At 35.9% G+C, this 19,521-nt stretch overlaps 2 protein-coding genes across 4 annotated transcripts in view; both read right to left on the reverse strand.

The window, feature by feature from the left end:
- Positions 1-997, reverse strand: part of gnai2b (guanine nucleotide binding protein (G protein), alpha inhibiting activity polypeptide 2b) — a 112,751-nt gene extending 111,754 nt beyond the window's left edge. Inside the window, exon 1 of the mRNA XM_022675538.2 lies at positions 206-997. Within this exon, the coding sequence (XP_022531259.2) occupies positions 206-323 (118 nt within the window). The 5' untranslated portion in view covers positions 324-997. The remainder of the gene's footprint in view (positions 1-205) is intronic.
- A 4,855-nt stretch (positions 998-5,852) lies between these two features.
- Positions 5,853-19,521, reverse strand: part of slc38a3b (solute carrier family 38 member 3b) — a 55,951-nt gene continuing 42,282 nt past the window's right edge. For 2 of the 3 annotated variants that reach the window (XM_022675540.2, XM_022675539.2), the window contains 7 exons: positions 19,150-19,323; positions 18,963-19,042; positions 16,631-16,731; positions 16,351-16,475; positions 15,054-15,198; positions 14,710-14,813; positions 5,853-13,536 (listed from right to left, as the gene is read on the reverse strand). In XM_022675540.2, coding sequence (XP_022531261.2) covers positions 13,432-13,536; positions 14,710-14,813; positions 15,054-15,198; positions 16,351-16,475; positions 16,631-16,731; positions 18,963-19,042; positions 19,150-19,323 — 834 coding nt within the window. In that variant the 3' untranslated portion in view covers positions 5,853-13,431. The remainder of the gene's footprint in view (positions 13,537-14,709; positions 14,814-15,053; positions 15,199-16,350; positions 16,476-16,630; positions 16,732-18,962; positions 19,043-19,149; positions 19,324-19,521) is intronic. The other variant, XR_002650693.2, reaches the window with a different exon arrangement.

A 19,521-nucleotide genomic window follows, 5' to 3' on the forward strand; every position in this document is an offset into this window, starting at 1 on the left:
AAGTACAAATCTGTACTTAATTTTCTTAGCGTCTATATGCCCCTAACACTTGCATTGTACGCCTGCTGGGAGCATAAGATAAAAGCGCTGTATTTGAGAATTTGGGGAAAAACAGATTTCTCCTTTAATGATGAGGAGGATAAGCATCACGCAGGTGGTCAACAGCATGTGTGTGTTTGTGTGCGTGCAAAAGCTCGTAACTCACCCAGCAGGAGCAGCTTCACCTCTCGCGCAGCCTTCTCTCCATCCTCGCGGAGGTTCTTATCGATCATTTTGGATCTCTCCGCCGCCGCCTTGTCCTCGGCGCTCACCGTGCAGCCCATTCTTTACCGATCCGCGCGGATTTGGCGCAAAAAATATGATAAAAATTAATAAAAATATATAATAAAAGCGGCGAAATGCACGCACGCACGCGCGTAGCCGATCAAACAAGTTTCACACGTGAGCTCGCGCGCGGTGCTACATTAATCGATCATCAATCGATCATCAATCACTCAGTGTGTGTGTGAGTGTGTGTGTGTTAATGTGTGAGAGAGAGAGAGAGAGAGAGTGGCCTCAACGTTGCCGCGAGGCGATTGATCACCCGGATCAATAATCGCCTCTATCAGCAGCCCGCGCGCTCCAGTCCCAATCCACCGACAGCCACATCCAGTTGTTGGAGCGCGTGTGTGTTTGTGTGTGCGCGCGCGTGTGTTTGTATATGTGTGTGTGTATATATCACATACGCATATACAACCTATATACACACACACTCAATCACTCATATATACATATATAGGTATATGTGTAAATTAATATACACGCACAAACGGTCTCGGGTAGTATAGGGACGCGCGCAATTACGCACAGCGACGGAGAACGGACAGCTGCGACCGGAGAGCGGAGAACACGCTACGCGCACGGCATCGTAATCCAAACCTCGTGCCCCAGCGATCAGCCAACAGCCCTCCGAGCCCCGCACTGCCACGCCCGCAGCGCCTCGCAACTTCTGCGGAATAAAAACAGAGCGCGAGTCCGGAGCGCTTTCTCGCCAGGACCCTCCTCCCGCCCATCAGCACAAGCCACGCCCCCAGCTGGAGGACCGGGAGAACTGCTGCTCTAAAAATGTCTGTTCGGCTGTTGTTGCTGTAAAGGAGCATCCCACCCATCTTTTAAAATTCAGTATCGATGTTCAATACCAGTAAAAAGATTTTAAAAAATAATAATTCAGCGTTTTATCATTATCACAGTAGATTGATATTAAAAGGCATTTTCTTAGTCAGCTTTATAAGGTAGAGTCAAGTGGAATGGCTTACCAGTCAAATGTTTGGACACACCTCTTCTCATTTAATGTGTTTTCTTCCTTTTTATGATTTTTTACATTGTACATTTTATATTGTACACTATATTAAAGCCATACAGGAACACATATCAGAATATATTTTCAATAATAAACCAGAATATGTTTTATACTTTAGATTCTTCTAAGTATCAGATTTAACTTTGGCTACATTCACATGACGAGCCACATTGCTCAAATCTGATTTTTTGCTCATTTTTGGCTTTATGAGGTAGAGCAGACCTGGCACTGTACTGAAACTGGAACAGAAACTATAGTTTTACAGCAAAATAAACACAATTTACCAGGGCTAATCAACTAATACACACCATAAAGACAACAGCCTATCTGTAAAACAGTGTACTACATATAGACATATTAGCGATACCTAATAATAAACAGAAGAACGAAAAAAAATGTATTCTGTTTTTGGTAATTAACTGTAATTTCGCAAATGTTGTTCTAGTTTTTAAACACTGTTAATGTTGCACGTTTTCAAAACATTATTTCATATATGTTCGTTAAATATTTATAGAATTATGTGCTTAACATTTTTCATTGCATCCCTGTAATGTTTCTTTTACTGTTCTTTATTCTTAAGTTAAAGTGATGCTGGTCTTTGGAAAATGTGCTATTTTATGTCAGGTTGTGGTGCTAGTAAAACAATGCAAAATGTTTACAGTTTTTTTTTTTAACTGAACCATCGCATGTTTATTAAATAATTATATAATCCACCACATTTTTATTTAATTGTAATGTTAAAAAAGGGTTATTATAATTGCTGTTTGGGCCTACAGTATATATGTATTGGGCAGAACCGAGCAAAATATATTAGTCTTGCCCTCTAAAACCATTCAATTTCTAATGTAGCCTCTTGGTAAAATGAATCGCCCACCCCTAACGTAGAGTTACCCTACACTACAAGCCACATTTGCTCAAATCTTGACGGTTCACATTTACAAATGTAAGTGATCTGTATCTGTGTATAATGTGAACAAATCTGTCCCTGAAACACTGTGTCACATGCTGCACATTGATACCTGTATAAACATCTCCTTCTTCACCAACAACAAAAACCCTCATAGTAGAGAGAGGAGAGACTCGTAGCTTTATAAAGAGAAATGGATGAGTTAGAAGCTCATATGTGGAGCATCTTTTGCTGGAGTGGAGAAACAGGAAACAGCTGGTCTGAAGTTCATGCTCAGGTCCAGACGGTGAAAAAAGGCCAGGCAGTTTGCTTTTGCAGCTATAGCTGCACAGCTACACCAAGAGATGTGTGGGTATGAGAGAGAAGCACGTAGCGCTAATGCTAATGCTAAGGCTAATGCGTAAAAGCAAAAAGACGCATGAATTCAGATTTGCCTGTTCACGTTCATGTCGCATGTTCATTGATTGGATATGTATCCGATTTAGGACCACATATGAAAGTGACTCAAATCGGATTTGAAAAAATCGTATTTGACCCGTTCACACAGCCATTAAAAAATCTGATCTGAGCCACATTAAGCAAAAAAATCTGATTTGAGTCACTTCAGCCTGGTAATGTGAACGTAGTCTTAGTTAACAGCTGTGCTTTGTCAAGAGTGAATTACTTTAATTGAATCTTGCCCTCTTATAATGTGTTTGGGATTATCAGTTGAGTTGGTAAACAGTAAATAGCGCTATTTGAGTAATTTTCTAATCCATATAATCATAGCATAAGTATTGGTAAAGTACACATACATTTATTACAGTTGTGGTTACAAGTTAAAATCAAATGTGTAATTACACATGTCTTACTGTGTGTGTGGAATAAGTTATAAAATGTAATAAAATAATTTTCAACAGTTCTAAATAATTATAATAAAGTATGTAGAGAAACAGAGGGATAATAAAGCATGCAGTTTACAGTTGACTGTATCAATGCATCAGTAAAAGTATCTACTGTATGTGATATAACTACTTTATAGGCCTACACCACGTGTTCAATATCAAATATTAAAATAATATTACAGTATATTATTTCACAAGCAGACTTAAAGAGAGTGATAATCATACATATATACAGATTTATACCATTAAAGAATAAGAAGTGCTCAATGGAATTCAGCTAAATCACCTAAACAGTGAGTTAGAAAGTAAGTTTAGATATTTGGTGCCCCCATGTGTTCATACAGTGTAGGTAAACAGCAAAAAATACACCATATACATACCGTATTTCCACTGCTGCTGTAAGGTCGCACTTTATAATAAGTGACTTTATTGAAAAATGAAATGAAGAGAGCACTTCAGTTTTTGAATCAGTTTCTCTGATTTTGCTATTTATAGGTTTATGTTTGAGTAAAATGAACATTGTTGTTTTATTCTATAAACTACAGACAACATTTCTCCCAAAATCCCAAATAAAAATATTCTCATTTACAGCATTTATTTACAGAAAATGAGAAATGTCTGAAATAACAAAAAAGATGCAGAGCTTTCAGACCTCAAATAATGCAAAGAAAACAAGTTCATATTTATAAAGTTTTAAGAGTTCAGAAATCAATATTTGGTGGAATAACCCTGGTTTTTAATCACAATTTTTTTCATGCATCTTGGCATCATGTTCTCCTCCACCAGTCTTACACACTGCTTTTGGATAACTTTATGCCTTTCCTTTAGTTCAGTTTGGTGGTTTGATGGTTTGTGATCATCCATCTTCCTCTTGATTATATTCCAGAGGTTTTCAATTTGGTAAAATCAAAGAAATTCATAATTTTTAAGTGCTCTCTTTTTTTTTCCAGAGCTGTATATTTCTGCTCGTGTGTAGTAAGGTAGTTAGAGCTGTGATTGTTTTTTAATACATAAAATCATTATTCAGATTTAATTATGGGAAGATGAACAAAATATTCTGTTGTGTCTAAGTAATTGATACACGTGTTTTACTAGTGGTGTCAATTGATTAAAAAAAATCTGAATAATAACAATATTCTGTGATAAATTGAGATTATTGTTCTTTGTTCTTCTTAAGACACGTTTATATAGAAGATATTTAAATTTAAATAAAAGAATGAATGTAAGAAATGTAAAATGCAATTATATTTATATTAGTGGTGTCTAATATTAAAACACCAGTATATACTTGTATGTTTGAGGGGAGATAAAGCGTTAGAACGTGGGGCGCTGGAATACAGAATAAATGATAAACTGAATAGAGGAAACTTTTTATTTTATTTTATTTTTAACTTCTCAGCTTGGTTGTAAGGATTTCTGAATTAGATCTTAATTAGCTGACATAAATACAAATGCAGCTCAAAGTGCTTTACATAGGGAGAGAGTAATAGTAAATAGCAAGCAAGACATTAAAAAATAAATGAACACTAATAAAATATAATACTCAAGACCAAATGAAAAATGATAGAACAACAACACAATTAAAACCAGACAGATAAAAATAAGAACTAATTAAAAGCTAGAAAAATAAAAATAAGATAATAATAGGGTAATAATAAAATCAGAACCAAATAATAAAACCATTATATTACATAAATAAGAATAAGAATCTAACTGAAAGCTAGAACAATACGAATAAGGTTTTTAGCTTTTTCTTAAAAACAGTAACAGAGGTTACTTAATGAATATTTATCAGTAATGTGTTCCAGATTTTTTGGTGCATTAAAAACAAAAAGCTGCTTTTTTACTTTTTTTTTTTTTCTATACGGGGGATCTGGAGGAGTTTATCAGTTGATGATCTTAAGACTTGATTTGGAACATAATCAATCAACATTTCAGAGATGTATGAAGATGCTAAACCATTAATTGATTTATAGACTAGTAATAAAATCTTAAACTTGATTCTAAAAGACACAGGTAGCCAATGGAGGGAAGATAAATTTGGTTTGATATGGTCGAGGTTTTTCAGTATGTGTCAGTATTCTCACTGCTGAATTTTGCACCAGTTGGAGTTTATTTATTGTAGAATCATGATTTTGTTTATTTGGAGCGCTTCTCCCTTTGTTTGGTTTGTTTTCACACAGGCATGATAAACCTAAACGCACCAAAATGCGAAACAATAAACCACATGAGCACATCGTCTCCTCTGATTGGTCAATATAGGGAGAAGATTCTGTGTTACAGTGTGTATATCTGTATCTATAGCAGTGTGAAGCTGCTATAACACAGAATGCTAAAAATTAGCAGTTGTGCTTTTAAACACAGTGTTTTTTAATGGCTGTGAGCAGTGAACGCTGCACATACTACGCTCACAGTGTGTAAACAGCATGGAGCAGAATTAGAGACAGTGTTTGATCATAGCAGTATATTATCTGGCTAATAAATATCAGATTAAACTGAGCCTTATTAGCAGTTTAGCTCAATTCAGCCCTAGTCATTAAATAACCTGTACAACTGTAATTAATCTGTAACAATCTGTCCTTCACCTGTAACTACATAGTTATTACAGGATTGTTAATGTGTAACAACACTGTTATTAGAGACACTTATTATAAAGTAGGACCAGCTGTAATTAAAAGCAAAAAACAATATTATATTAGCAAATAAATTCACAGACACAGACTTAAAAACAAATATATATTTTTTTCTTTATTGTCAAACTAAACCAGTGCTGCTATTTACACTATACAAGCTAAATACTAACATCAGTGACGCACGGTTAACACGTACAGTATATACATTATTGATGTATGCATGGTGTTTAGCAATAAAAGCACAGAAGTTTAAACAAAATGAACAAAATAAATCGAAGAAAAAAAAAGGACAGAAATTGTGCAGAGGTCTGAGAGAAAGAGAAAGCGTCTTAGGTTATGTGAACGAAAGAGAACGTTGTAAAAAAAAAAAAAAAAAAAAAAAACACTCTGAAAGAAGCATTTAATTACAGTATGATTAATTACAGTGTAATTAAAATAATTAGAAGTAAAATACAGATCTGGAAAAAACTTCATTCATTAGCATTACTGTGAGTAAATAAAATAGGTAGCATTTTTTGTTGCTGTTTAAAATTAAAAGTATTTATTAGAATAAAATACGCATATATATTTTTTTAACTTGTGTCAGAAATATATCGTATTTACGAGATAAGTGAGTGTCAAAATATGTAAAAATACTAATTTTTATGAGTGGGGAAACCTAACCTGCCCCAAAGACACATATTTTACTGTATTTTACATTGGTTATGAGCCATTTAATAAAGTATAATAATCACTACAGTCTATTTTTTATATATATTTTATTCAATAAAATATATTTTTTCTCCCCAATTTGAAATACCAATAACTTCACACACTCATTAAGACTACCCCATAATATAACTGCTACTGATGCAGCATTCTTTCTCTTCCTTTCCTGGTGTGGTCCTGATGAGTGCTAGTTCCATCATAACGTTTTTGATGACTTAATATGATGCCATAATCTGGATTCGAACATTACTCAAATATTCACTATTCACTGTATACCTGTAACTCTACCTCTTCACTACTTTACTTTAACTGATGCTCTCAAACACTTTATTAAGAGACAAGAAATTCAAGTAATTAACTCTTGATGAGTTCAGCACAGCTGTTAACTGAAAGCCTGAATTCCAGGTGATTCTACCTCATAAAACTGACTGAGAAAATCAAGATATGTAAAGCTGCTATCTAAGCAAGAGGTTCTACTTTTTAAAGAATCTAAAATATAAAACATATTTTTTGTTTGGTAAACAATTCAATATGTGTTCTGTCATAGTTTGGATGATTTTTGTTTTAATCTACAATGCAAAACATTTAAAAATAATTATAAAACAATTATTTTTTTTTGGCTGAAAGTTAACCATTTAAGAAAATAAGACTGCAGTTGCTGTTCGATTGTTAGGCTCCATTGACAATTACACTCATCAGGCAAATATGATATTTTCGACACAAAGCATCATTATATGTTCGTCCGATACCACTTTAAAATAAGGCTCCTTTATAAAGAGTTTATTAATGGTAATAAATTAAGTTGTAAATACTAAAAAATAAAAACATTAATAAGCACTTATTACAACACAAATAAAAAGAACAACAGCGACAATTAGTTTTTTTTAACATTTCTAATAAAATAATATAGAAATAAAAAGTCAGTTCAGCCTTTTAATATGTAAGTATAGTTAAATGAATAAAGTTATTAACAGAAATGTTAATTTCTGATTGATGGAAAAGACATTGTAAGTATAAATGAAAGTTGAATCACTATTTCCACTGTTTCCCTTCCTATTTATGTGTGGTAACTGCTTTTATTGGTTTATAGCCTAATTAATAACCATTAATAAACTCATTTTAAACCCTTTATAAAGGACTCTTATTTTATTTTTATTTATTTTTTATTTTTTATTTTTTTTTGGCCCAACCACCACCCCCCCTCTTCGGAGGACAATTAATACTTTATTTTTATTTATTAATTTATTTTTTTTATTTTTTATTATTATTATTATTATTTTTTTTTATATATATATATATATATATATATATATTTTGTGTGGATATAGTTGTGGGAGTTGGAAGGATCGGAGTGTGAGGTACAGGAGGGGGGTACTAGAAGAAGAAAAAGAAAAGAAAGAAAAAAAAAAAAAAAAACTAAACAAAAAACAAACAAACAAACAAAAAATAATAATAATAATAAAAGGACTCTTATTTTAAAGTGGTACTGTACTTCCTTTTACAAGGACTGTAGTAAACTGGGCAGTAGGCAGCTGCATAAGCTGGACCTGGATGCAGCCCTAAAAGCTTCATCTGTACTTTGATGAAGTAGTTATAATTAATTTAATAACAGTTACTGCTTTCACATCCAGAGTGAATATTCTACTTTTGTTTTATTATTATTTTATTATAAATCACATTCACATTTCAGTAGTAGGGAATTTTTTCAGTGTAGGCTAATGCTAGCTTTAGCTTTGAAGCTATATTATCTCAAAAACATTGTTATTATAGTTCTGTAAGATTCACACACAACACATTTGCAGTTTTAGGCCAAGAACACTGTTTTTATCTAGGTTTTAATGTCAATTAACTGGTAATTAGCTATATAACAGCATTGTTCCTAAATGTGGGCCGAGCTAAAGCTAAGCTAAGATAGCCATTCTCTTCCATGCATCCATCTCTGCTCTCTCAGAGAACCGTTTTCACATTATTTATATTGGATTTATCTACAGTATAATCGATTTTAAAGGAACAGTTAATTGGCAGCAGTTTTAAAGCTACAGTATTTTTTCTCACTACCAGTATTATCAGTATTATCAGTGCAGACACTAAGTATACTGGTACCAATAAGCAATAAATCACATTATACATCAGAAAGCAGCACAGGAACAGGAACACACGTGTCAAAGCTGGAAACAGAAATAGCAGGAAACACTAAAGGTCTGTCTACATGTTTTCGGCTTTAGTCAGAAATTAAAGGTGAATCACAGATTTTTCTGTCAATTTTAGTGAATTTAATGAAAAAAATGTATAAAAAAGTTATTCTGAGAGCAAGTTTGGTGCAGAATATTTAATTCTAGAAAGATCAGCTCAGAGTCTTTAGTGGTCACAATGTCACAACGCAAATACAGCCAATAGGCCACTGAAGTCGTGTCGTCATTTTGTTGATTATGCCCATATTTGGAGTTCTGTGTCTAAAAGGTTCTGGTCTATGGAAAAAAATTAATGGGCTTTTTAAAAACTGGCCTCGGTCACATTCTGTGTTAAATAAATATGTTCAGAACCCTGTATGTTTTATTCTGTGTACATTTACCTCCTAAACATCACTGGATCCTCTGAATTTCGAGATCATTTAAGGTTAGTAATCAGAAAAATGCTAACTTTAAGCTACTGCTTGAAGGCAGTGGACCAGATTCTGCAGTACATCAGTAAACTCTGGTCAGATCATGTTTTGGATTATTCGTCTTCTTGTCTTTTTCTTCACAGAGGATCATAAAAGCAGTTAAACAGGTAAAACTCTTTCAGTCTGTGATGTTGAGAAGTGTAGTCTGTGCTCGAGCTTTAAAATGCAGATAATAAGAGAAAGTGAGCTTTTACTGTTCAGGAGTAGCGCTTCCCTGTAAAGTTTAAGTTAGTATTTAATGACGGTCATTAGTTTATACTGACTACAGCACACCTGATCCAAATAATCAACTAACAACTAATCAACTATCTGATAGAGTGTTTAAAGCTGGTTCTGGACTAACTCTGTGCTGCTGGGTTAGTGATTTCCTGCTGTAACTCTCTCAGCTCTCCTCAGTAAGGGCAGTTAGTTAGTTCATTAGTTGGATCAGCTGTGTGTCATATGCTGTAAACTTATGGCCCTGGTTCCTTGGTGTTGCGCCGAAAACAGTCCCCTGTCAATCTCTGCAGCTGCGCTGGGACATCAGTTTACTCCGCTGTAGCATTAGCTTAAAGCTAGCTTTTTTCTCATTACGACCCAGTGATGTTTAGGAGAAAAATATACACAGAATAAAACGTACAAGGTTCTGAACATATTAATTCAGTAAAGAATGTGATCGAGGCCAGTTTTTGAAAAGCCCATTCATCTCCTCATAGGGAAAAAACGCTTAGACAAGATAAGCTGATTGGTGTAGCGATCAGTAGTGTTTTTTACTGATATTAAAGTGGGTCTACCAGTGGACCACGATCTATTATCACCAATCGCCAGCAGGACCAAGCAGTTTCACTATACCATACACACCAGGGAACAAAATATTAATACAGCGATATAACATATTTTTTTTTGCTTATGATACGTAATTGATATGTGGTATCAAATATCAATATATGGTATTGTTTGCATTAATGTATTTTTGTTATGATAATGTTACCCAGTTTAAAGAGAAGTAAGTATGGCGTAAGTCTACAGTATTCTGTCTACGCATTTAAACATTGTAATAAAATAATAATAATTATAACGATGCCACACTTGGAAGAGTTTCATGTGTGTTAAAACAGTATGTAAATCAACAAATTTACATACTTATTATCTTATCTGATTTTTTTGTCTTACTGGTCAGATCAATTTGCTTATTTTTTAAGAATAATTATCTTAAATCAGTCTTATTTAGAATTTTAACCTTATTTTAAGTAAATAAAATAAATACAAAATAAGCGCAAAAAGTCACCAGTCAAGACATTCTGATTCTTGTGTCCAATTTAAGCAAAAAAACGTGAATATTTTCACAAAATTAAGTCTCACTTTACATACCGTATTTTGAGACTTTGTGATAACAGCTTATTTTGAAAAACATTCGAAGAAAAATTAACATATCCCATTGGCAGATTTTTTTTTTAAATATAAGTATTTACATCCCAATTTACACATACTTTGTCTAGTGTTTGCCAGCTAAATACATTTTTGGGCCAAAATCTCAAGTTTATGTTAAAACAATAAGCCGGTTATCAAACCAAACAATAGTTAACATTGTATGTAATCTTTGTTTGTGTAAAACTGCTTTAAGTGACATTCTGACTCATGAAACATTTCACACCAAACAAACTCTGGAAAACTTAAAACATACCTATTTTACGATATATTTCATGACTCTGTGGAAAAATTTGTGAAATTCACCTTAAAGTCATACATGTGAACTCACTGTATAAATTGATTATTTGAACATTTGAACATTTTACAAAGAAAAAACACAAATCATATTTATTAAATACACTCTACACTCTTACGTGATTGAAAAACTCGACTAGTAAAATAAAAACAAAAACATTATACACCTCAATAAATACACATTAACTTATTACTCATCTCAGTATGAAGGATCTCTGTCGTTACGCCTGCTGGGAGAGCTGCAGAGGCAGCAGGAGGAACGCACTGTATATAAACTACCTTCTGATAAATAATCATAATCGTAATCTCAAACCACAGAGCGACCGCTTTGGCACACTGAAATAATCCAGTGAAATCTGGGCTACAGACTGAACTCGAGCACCACAGACCTGTTTAACTGCAGCCAACTGTAAAATGTGCCCACTTTCTACTGCGTTCAGTTAAATCACTTGTGCCCAAACCACAAACGCTCAGGAAAAGTGATCGCCGCCTCCAGAACTACGCTGTATCTCTCTACATTAGATAGAAAAAATAGAAATTGTGATCATTCTAAGCCTCTACTGTACAAATATGTGCTGTCAGTGTTACAGAAACTCAACAGGGGACGACTGACTTCCTACAGAACTCGCTGTAGATCATGAGCAAGCTTTGGCAAAGGGAGGAAGAAGAGGAGGAAGAAAAGGAACAGGAAGAGGAAGAGGAGCTTGAGTCACTGCAGAGCTGTACGACATGTTGGACAGGTGAGGATGAACTAAACATCAGTGCCTTGAGAAAGTATTCATACTAGTGCTGTTATTTCAGCCATTTCTCATTTTCTGCAAATAAATGCTCTAAATTACAATATTTTATTTGGAGTTTGGGAGAAATGTTGTCTGTAGTTTATAGAATAAAACAACAATGTTTATTTTACACAAACATAAACCTATAAATCGCAAAATCAATTTTTGTCAATTTACATTTTTAAAAGCATTTCTTACATTTTACATTTTAAAATATGTTACTCCAATCATTCATATATAGAATGTATTATTAATATCATGACATGTTGGAGCATTGATTTCTAGAAAAATAAGGCCTGGGTTAATTCCTGTATATATTTTTTAAATATCACAATATCTATTAAAATGTTGCAATGTAATTTTCTACAATATTGTGCAGCACCTATAATTCATACACCTTAAACTTTTTGACATATTTTGATGTTAAACACACCACAAACTTAAAGGGAAAATATTAGATAGATCAGTTGAAGAAATACCATTTCAGTCAATTTGGTTGCAAACCTCAGACTGTAAACAGCAAGATGTGCCAGCAGACTTCTTCTGAGGGAGGAATCTGTAGCCATTGTCTGCGGCAAGTCAGCAGACGAGGGAGATGTTAGTACTTTCAAATTACCATTCAGCTCTGGCTGCATGTGTAGAGTACTTTCAATTTTTTTTGGATTATGGATTATACGGCCTACACAGATCACCTGTAGTTACACTGAGAGTAAATTACACACAACTTCTCAGATTTTTATCCAATAAAAAGTGTGAAAACTATGTATAATTTCATTTTTGCTTTACAATGCTTTTCAGTGCTACCCCAATAAAATACATTTAAATGTGTAGGTGTGACGTCAAAAAGTGAGGAAAAATGACGTGGGTATGAATACTTTTTCAAGGCAGTATACAGTATGTATTGTGTAGTTTTCTGGGTATTTCTTATTATTGGACGGTTAGCACATCCTTTACACCAGAGTTTTCCAAACTAGTCCTCAAAAAGCTTCATGAGGTCCACATTTCAGGTGTGTTGGTATTACTGGAGATAGCAGGATAGCACTAATGTTCAATTCTTGGATATAAGTCAATTGATTCAGTATTTTTTCATTTTTTGCTTCTATACAGCATCAACAGGAAACATTATAAGAATGTTGAACAACATTTTGAAGAGGTTCCAGGAAGAATAACCTGTAACGTGACAGAAATAATGCTCCAGGAACGCTCTAAAAATGTGTTATTTAAAAAGTTAAAACACTGACACAAGTAAAGTCATTGTGGTGTTACTAGAACGTTTAAAAATGTTAAATAAACCATTCTAAGAACAAAAGAAAACTTGAAAGATTCAGAAAATGTTCTACTAAACAAGAATTGTTAGCTGGACAGAATATCTAAAGGTGAGTTACTTTAAATACCATCTGCATATACTCCATCTCTAGCCTTAATACATGCTGCATTTGGCAGACGCTCTAATCAGGAGCCATTAATTTAATTTAAATATATTATTACAGAGGTAAGGGAAAGTATTGGCTATTCTTCTCCAAAGCCTCTTATTGGCTAGAGTAGGGTTGTTATCCACTATACTGCAACACCACACACTGGGAGCTGGACCAACACAACAATGTGCATCTTGAGGATCATTTTGGAAAACAGCACATTAAAAATAGCACATTAAAAACAGCACATTAAAATTAGATAAAAATTTAAAAAGGCAACGCCCCAAACCTAGGCTCCTCCCTCCCAACTCCTGATATGTCCTCAGCTCTTCTGTAAAACACTCACATTAAACACTCACAACATCAAATCACATCAAACACTCAGATCAGACACCGCCCCCTAGTGGCCACCAGCAGCATTGGAGGTCCCTGATACCCAGTCGTTGACGATGAAGCTCAGACTCATGATCATAAACAGAACACCCAACCCGGCGAAACAAGCAGCCTGAGAGAGAGAGAGAGAGAGAGAGAGAGAGACAGAGAGAGACAGACAGACAGAAAGAAAGAAAGAGAGAGACGGAGAGAAACACAGACAGAGGGGGATAGAGAGATGGAGAGAGACAGACAGAAAGGGACAGAAAAACAGAGAGAGAGAGAAACAGAAAAATAGAAGCAAAGAGAGAGACAGACAGAGTAAGAGCATGAGAGAAGGAGACAGAAATATAGAGACAGAGGGAGAGACCGATAAACAAAGAGAGAGAGAGAGAGAGAGAGAGACACAATCAGACAGACAGAGGGGGGATAGAGAGACAGAGGGGGTGAGAGACAGAAAGAGACACAGACAGACAAAGGGAAAGAGAGAAAAACAGAAAGAGAGAGACAGACAGAGTGAGAGCATGAGAGAGAGGAGAGAGAGAAAGAGACAGAGAGAAAGAGACAGAGTGAGAGCATGAGAGAGAAAGAGAGAGAAAGAGAGAGGGACCGATAGAGAAAGAGAGAGAGAGACAGATAGAGAGAGAAACATATAAACAGACACAGAGAGAGACAGACAAAGGGCAATAGAGAGACAGGGGGACAAAGAAAGACAGAACGACAGAGCGAAAAACAGAAAAAGAGAAAGAAAGAGAAAAAGCAGAAAAATAGAGACAGAGAGAGGGACAGAGAGAGAGAGAGAAAAACAGACAGAGAGTGAAACATATAGACAGAGAGAGAGAGAGAGAGACAGACAGAGGGGAATAGAGACAGAAAGAGAGACTGATCAGTTGTTTGGTGATAGTAAAGACTGGTAATGTATATCAGCCACATTGTCACACTGCAGTACATTCAATATCAGGGTCAATTATTTCAGACATGATGTGTTACAACGTTTTTGCTCTTTGATACAAAAAGAAAAATTACAATGTTTTCATTATTGATGATGTTTTTACTATAATACTTATTTGCACATTAAATCTGCCTATATCATTTATTTTTACTCAGATTGAACATAAAACAGCAATAAATCTGCAATTATCCACCTTCAGTTCTGTGTTAGCGTCTGTCTGTTGGATCTAATATCCTGTTAAACGTTTATACTGTGATTGATTACATCAATTAAAATCCACAAAGGAGGCCCACAACTAACAGAAGCCAGTATCAGTAAGTTTAAGCAGCAGTAAATCAGAGAGGAAATGCTCACCACAATTTTTGGTGTGGAGCGTGTGGGCTCCTCGTCCTTGGGGACGATGCGGATGTAAAAGACAGCAGGGAAGATGAAGATGAGGCAGGGAGCAGATGTAGCACCTGAAAGAGGAATATGAGGGTTTAATTAGTACTAATTTATCTTTATTCAGCAACTGGCTGGGGTTTGGAAACTCAGTATAACTGAAGGAAAGTAAGTTTTGTTTGAGTTGCATTCATTTTGAGATGTTTCTTATGGTCCATCTTGATCCAGTTCATGCTGTAGATCTTCTGTTGAAATGTTGGGATACAGGGTTTACAGTTGGGGGGAGAATTGGGGTGAATCTGGGATGCCAGACTTACCAATGAACCCAAAGATGCCCAGGATATTTGGGGCAAAGATAACGAGCATACAGATGAGTGTGAGCAGGGTGACGGCGATGCCGATGTGACGGAGCCAGTTGAAGTTTTTATCGGGGAAGATCATCTGCTGGATGGCTCTGCGAACCTAAATATATATAAAAAAAAAGAACATGGAGGAAACACTGGTTAGTTTAAGGAATTTTAGTTTAATTCAGTTTAATGTAAAGGCTGTTTATAATTAGTTTGACTCTGGGATCAGATACAAGATTCAAGCAAACTAGCCATCACTATAGGATCCAGGTGGTTTGATGATGCTAGGTGGTTGCTAAGGTGTTGCTAGGTGGTTTCTACGGTATACAAGGTGGTTGCTACGTTGTTGCTAAGGTGTTGCTAGGTGGTTGATATAGTGATGCTATATGGGTGCTAGGTGGTTGCTATAATGTGCTGCTAGGTGGTTGCTATGGTGTAGCTAGGTGGTAGCTCTGTGGTTCTTTCTACGGTTAACAAACTAACAAATGCTATAGGATCCCAGGTGGTAGTGAGGGTGTGGATAAGTGGTCACTATCCTGTTGCTAGGTGGTTGCTATGGAGTTACTGAGTGGTTGCTAGGTGATTGCTATTGTATCTAAAGTGATTGATATGGTAATGCAATATGGGTGCTAGGTGGTTGCTGTGGTATACAAGGTGTTTGCTATGGTGTTGCACATAATGTTTTTGGTGGTTGACATGGTGACGTGATATGGGTGCTAGGTGGTTGCTATGGTGTTGCTAGTTGGTCGCTGTGATGTAGCTAGGTGGTTTCTGTGGTATACAAGGCAGTTGCTATGGGATCCCAGGTGGTAGTGAAGGTGCGCCTAAGTGGTTGTTGTGCTGTTGCTAGGTGATTGTTATGGTATCTTAAGTGGTTGATTTGGTGCTATATGGGTGCTAGGTGGTTAATATTATGTTGCTAGGTGGTTCCTATGGTATACAAGGTGGTTGCTTTGGTGTTCGGTAATGCTATATGGGTGTTAGCTGGTTGCTAATGTGCTGCAAGGTGGCCGCTATGGTGTTTCTAGTAGGTGGCTAAGGTGTTGCTAGGTGGTTGCCTTGGTGTTGCTAAGTGGTTGCTAAACTTCTTCACAGCTCTTAAGATTCTGGCAAGGATGAAACCGAAACTTCATGTGAAGCGTTGCTTATTACTAAGCATGAACCAGCATAAACAGATGTCAGATACGGCTCACATTAAAAAACCAAAACTAAATGTGGTAAGAAAATGGGATTTGTGGCACTTTTAGTGTAAGTGCTCTAAACTCACGGGGAACAGGACGATGGGCACGGTCAGTGTGACGGCCGTGAGCACAGCCACCCTCACGCACAGGATCAGCGTGTCGTACGGGTCGATCCTGCTGTAGGTGTGCAGCAGCTCAGACTCCACTTTATCTAAAAGGAGGGAAAAATTCAAAATCAACTTTTTTATTCATCACAAGCAGTGGAGGTAAACACAGCATCCTCATTTATATATTTATGTATTTATTATCTACATTTATTCCCAATACTCTTATCACATGGCTCAGAGACGACCAATCAGCTCTTACCTTTAAAGGTCAGGTACCCGAACAGGGCGGCGAGGAAGTACATGGTATACATTATTAAAATAGAGAGATTCGACACCTGCTGCATTTTCTTCTGAGAGGCACTGAAATCATACAGAGACACCACAGTTAATATATCAATATAGATAATATATTATTATATTATGTTAATCTATCCATCCATCCATCCATTTGTCTCTATCTATACATCTGTCCATCCAATCATATGTTCATTCATCCATCCATCCATATCTATCCATCCATCTATGTATCCATCCATCTACACATCCATCCATGTATCCATTTACCTATATCCATCCATCCAACCATCTGTCTTTTCCCCTGTATATTCATCCATCCATCCAACCATCTGTCTTTTCCCCTGTATATTCATCCATCCATCCATCTGTCTCCATCTATACATCTGTCCATCCAACCATCCATGCATCCATATCCATCTATACATCTATGTATTCATGCATCTATGCATCCATTTATCTATATCTATCTATACATCTATGTATCCATCCATCTACACATCCATCCATGTATCCATTTACCTATATCCATCCATCCATCCAACCATCTGTCTTTTCCCCTGTATATTCATCCATCCATCCATCTGTCTCCATCTATACATCTGTCCATCCAACCATCCATGCATCCATATCCATCTATACATCTATGTATTCATGCATCTATGCATCCATTTATCTAAATCCATCTACCCATCCATCCAACTGTCCATCCATCTCTACCTATACATCTGTCTATTCACCTGTCTATGTATCCATCTATCCATCAACTTATCTATCTGTCCATATCTATCTATACATCTATGTATCCATCTATATCCATCTATTCATAAACTCATCTATCTATCCGTCAGTCCATCCATCCATTTCTATCTATAGATTATGTTCATCCATCCATCCATCCATCTGTCTCTATCTATACATCTGTCCTCCCAACCATATGTATCCATCCATGAAATCTTCCATTTGTCTCTATATATACACATTTGTCCATCCAACCATATGTTCATCCATCCATCCATATACATCTATACATCTATGTATTCATCCATCTATGCATCCATTTATCTATATCCATCTCTACCTATACATCTGTCTATTCACCTGTCTATGTATCCATCTATGTATCCATCTATCCATCAACTCATCTATCTGTCCATCAGTCCATCTATAGATCATGTTCATCCATCCATCCATCCATCTGTCTTTATCTATACATCTGTCCACCCAACCATATGTTCATCCATCCATGCATCCTTCCATTTTTCTCTATATATACACATCTGTCCATCCAACCATATGTTCATTCATCCATCCGTCCATATACATCAATCCATAAATCCATCCATCTATGTATTCATCCGTGTATCCATTAATCTATATCCATTCATCCATCCAACCATCCATTTCTATCTATATATCTGTCTATTCACCTGTCTATTCATCTGTCCATTCATCTGACTATCCGTCCAGCCATCCATTCGTCCATATCTATTTATACATCTGTGTAACCATCTATATCCATCTATCCATTAACTCATCTATCTGTCCATCAGTCCATCCATACATCCATCCATCCATCCATCCATCTATCCAACCACATGTTCATTCATCCATCTGTCCATATCCATCCACCCATGTATCTATCCATCCATCCCTACACCCATCCATGTATCAATTTATCTATATCCATCCATCCATCCATCCAACCATCTGTCCATCCATCTTTATCTATACATCTGTCTATCCGTTTAGCCATCCATCCGTCCATATCTATCTATACATCTATGTATCCATCTATATACATCAACCCATTTATCTGTCCATCAGTCCATCCATCCATCTCTATCTATAGATTATGTTCATCCATCCATCCATTTGTCTCTATCTATACGTCTGTCCATCCAACCATATGTTCATCCATCCATCCGTCCATATCTATCTATACATCTATGTATCCATCTATGTATCCCTCTATATCCATCTATCAATCAACCCATCTATCTGTCCATCAGCCCATACATTCATCTCTATCTATAGATATATCTATCTATCAATCCATCATTCCATTCAACCATATAGTCATCAATGCATCCATATGTCTCCATCGATCTCATTTCAAAACTGCTTATTGATTATCCAATTAAAAATTTCTTGCTGTTTTTTTAGGAACACAACTCTTTATGTATTCACAGCAGAATTAATAATTCATCCTCATGGAAATAAAGTGTGTGTGTTTGGGTGTGTGTGTAAATCTCACTCTGAGCTCCAGTTAAGTGTATTATGTTTAAAACTCTTACTTGCGCAGCTCAGTGTAGATGGGAAGAACCTCGGGGTGACAGACGAAGGCGAAGGCCAGAATGGGGATGGTGTACGCAGTCTGTTCAGAAACATTTAATACAATTAAAAACATTATATTAGTTATTTATTCCATGTACTGCTGTAGTTACTGCTGTGAGCGATACTATAGTGATACAGTCTGAGTACCTGAGTGTTGATGGTGATCATACGAGGGGTGCAGTGATCCTCGTCCTCTGAGTGTCCGTTATCATAAGTGTGCACGTGCTCAGTGAAGGCCGAGGTGTTTGAGTGCAGGTGAAGGGTACTGTTGGTCGAATACTCCTCAAACGGGCAGGGGATCTGGAACTTCTTATAGATCACCTGAGGAGGTGAAGGAGCCAATCAGATCACACTGTTCCTGCCAGCTTTTGCTCTTGAGGTGTGCGTGTATGTTTTTACCACAGTCTGGGCTGACTCGTCTATATAACTCGGCTAAAATAATAAAGTTATTTAATTTATTATTAAATAATATCACATTTATATTGAATTTGTTATATTCAATATAAATGTGATATGTTG

The sequence above is a fragment of the Astyanax mexicanus genome, chromosome 5, assembly GCF_023375975.1.
Source record: "Astyanax mexicanus isolate ESR-SI-001 chromosome 5, AstMex3_surface, whole genome shotgun sequence".
Classification (NCBI taxonomy): domain Eukaryota; kingdom Metazoa; phylum Chordata; class Actinopteri; order Characiformes; family Acestrorhamphidae; genus Astyanax; species Astyanax mexicanus.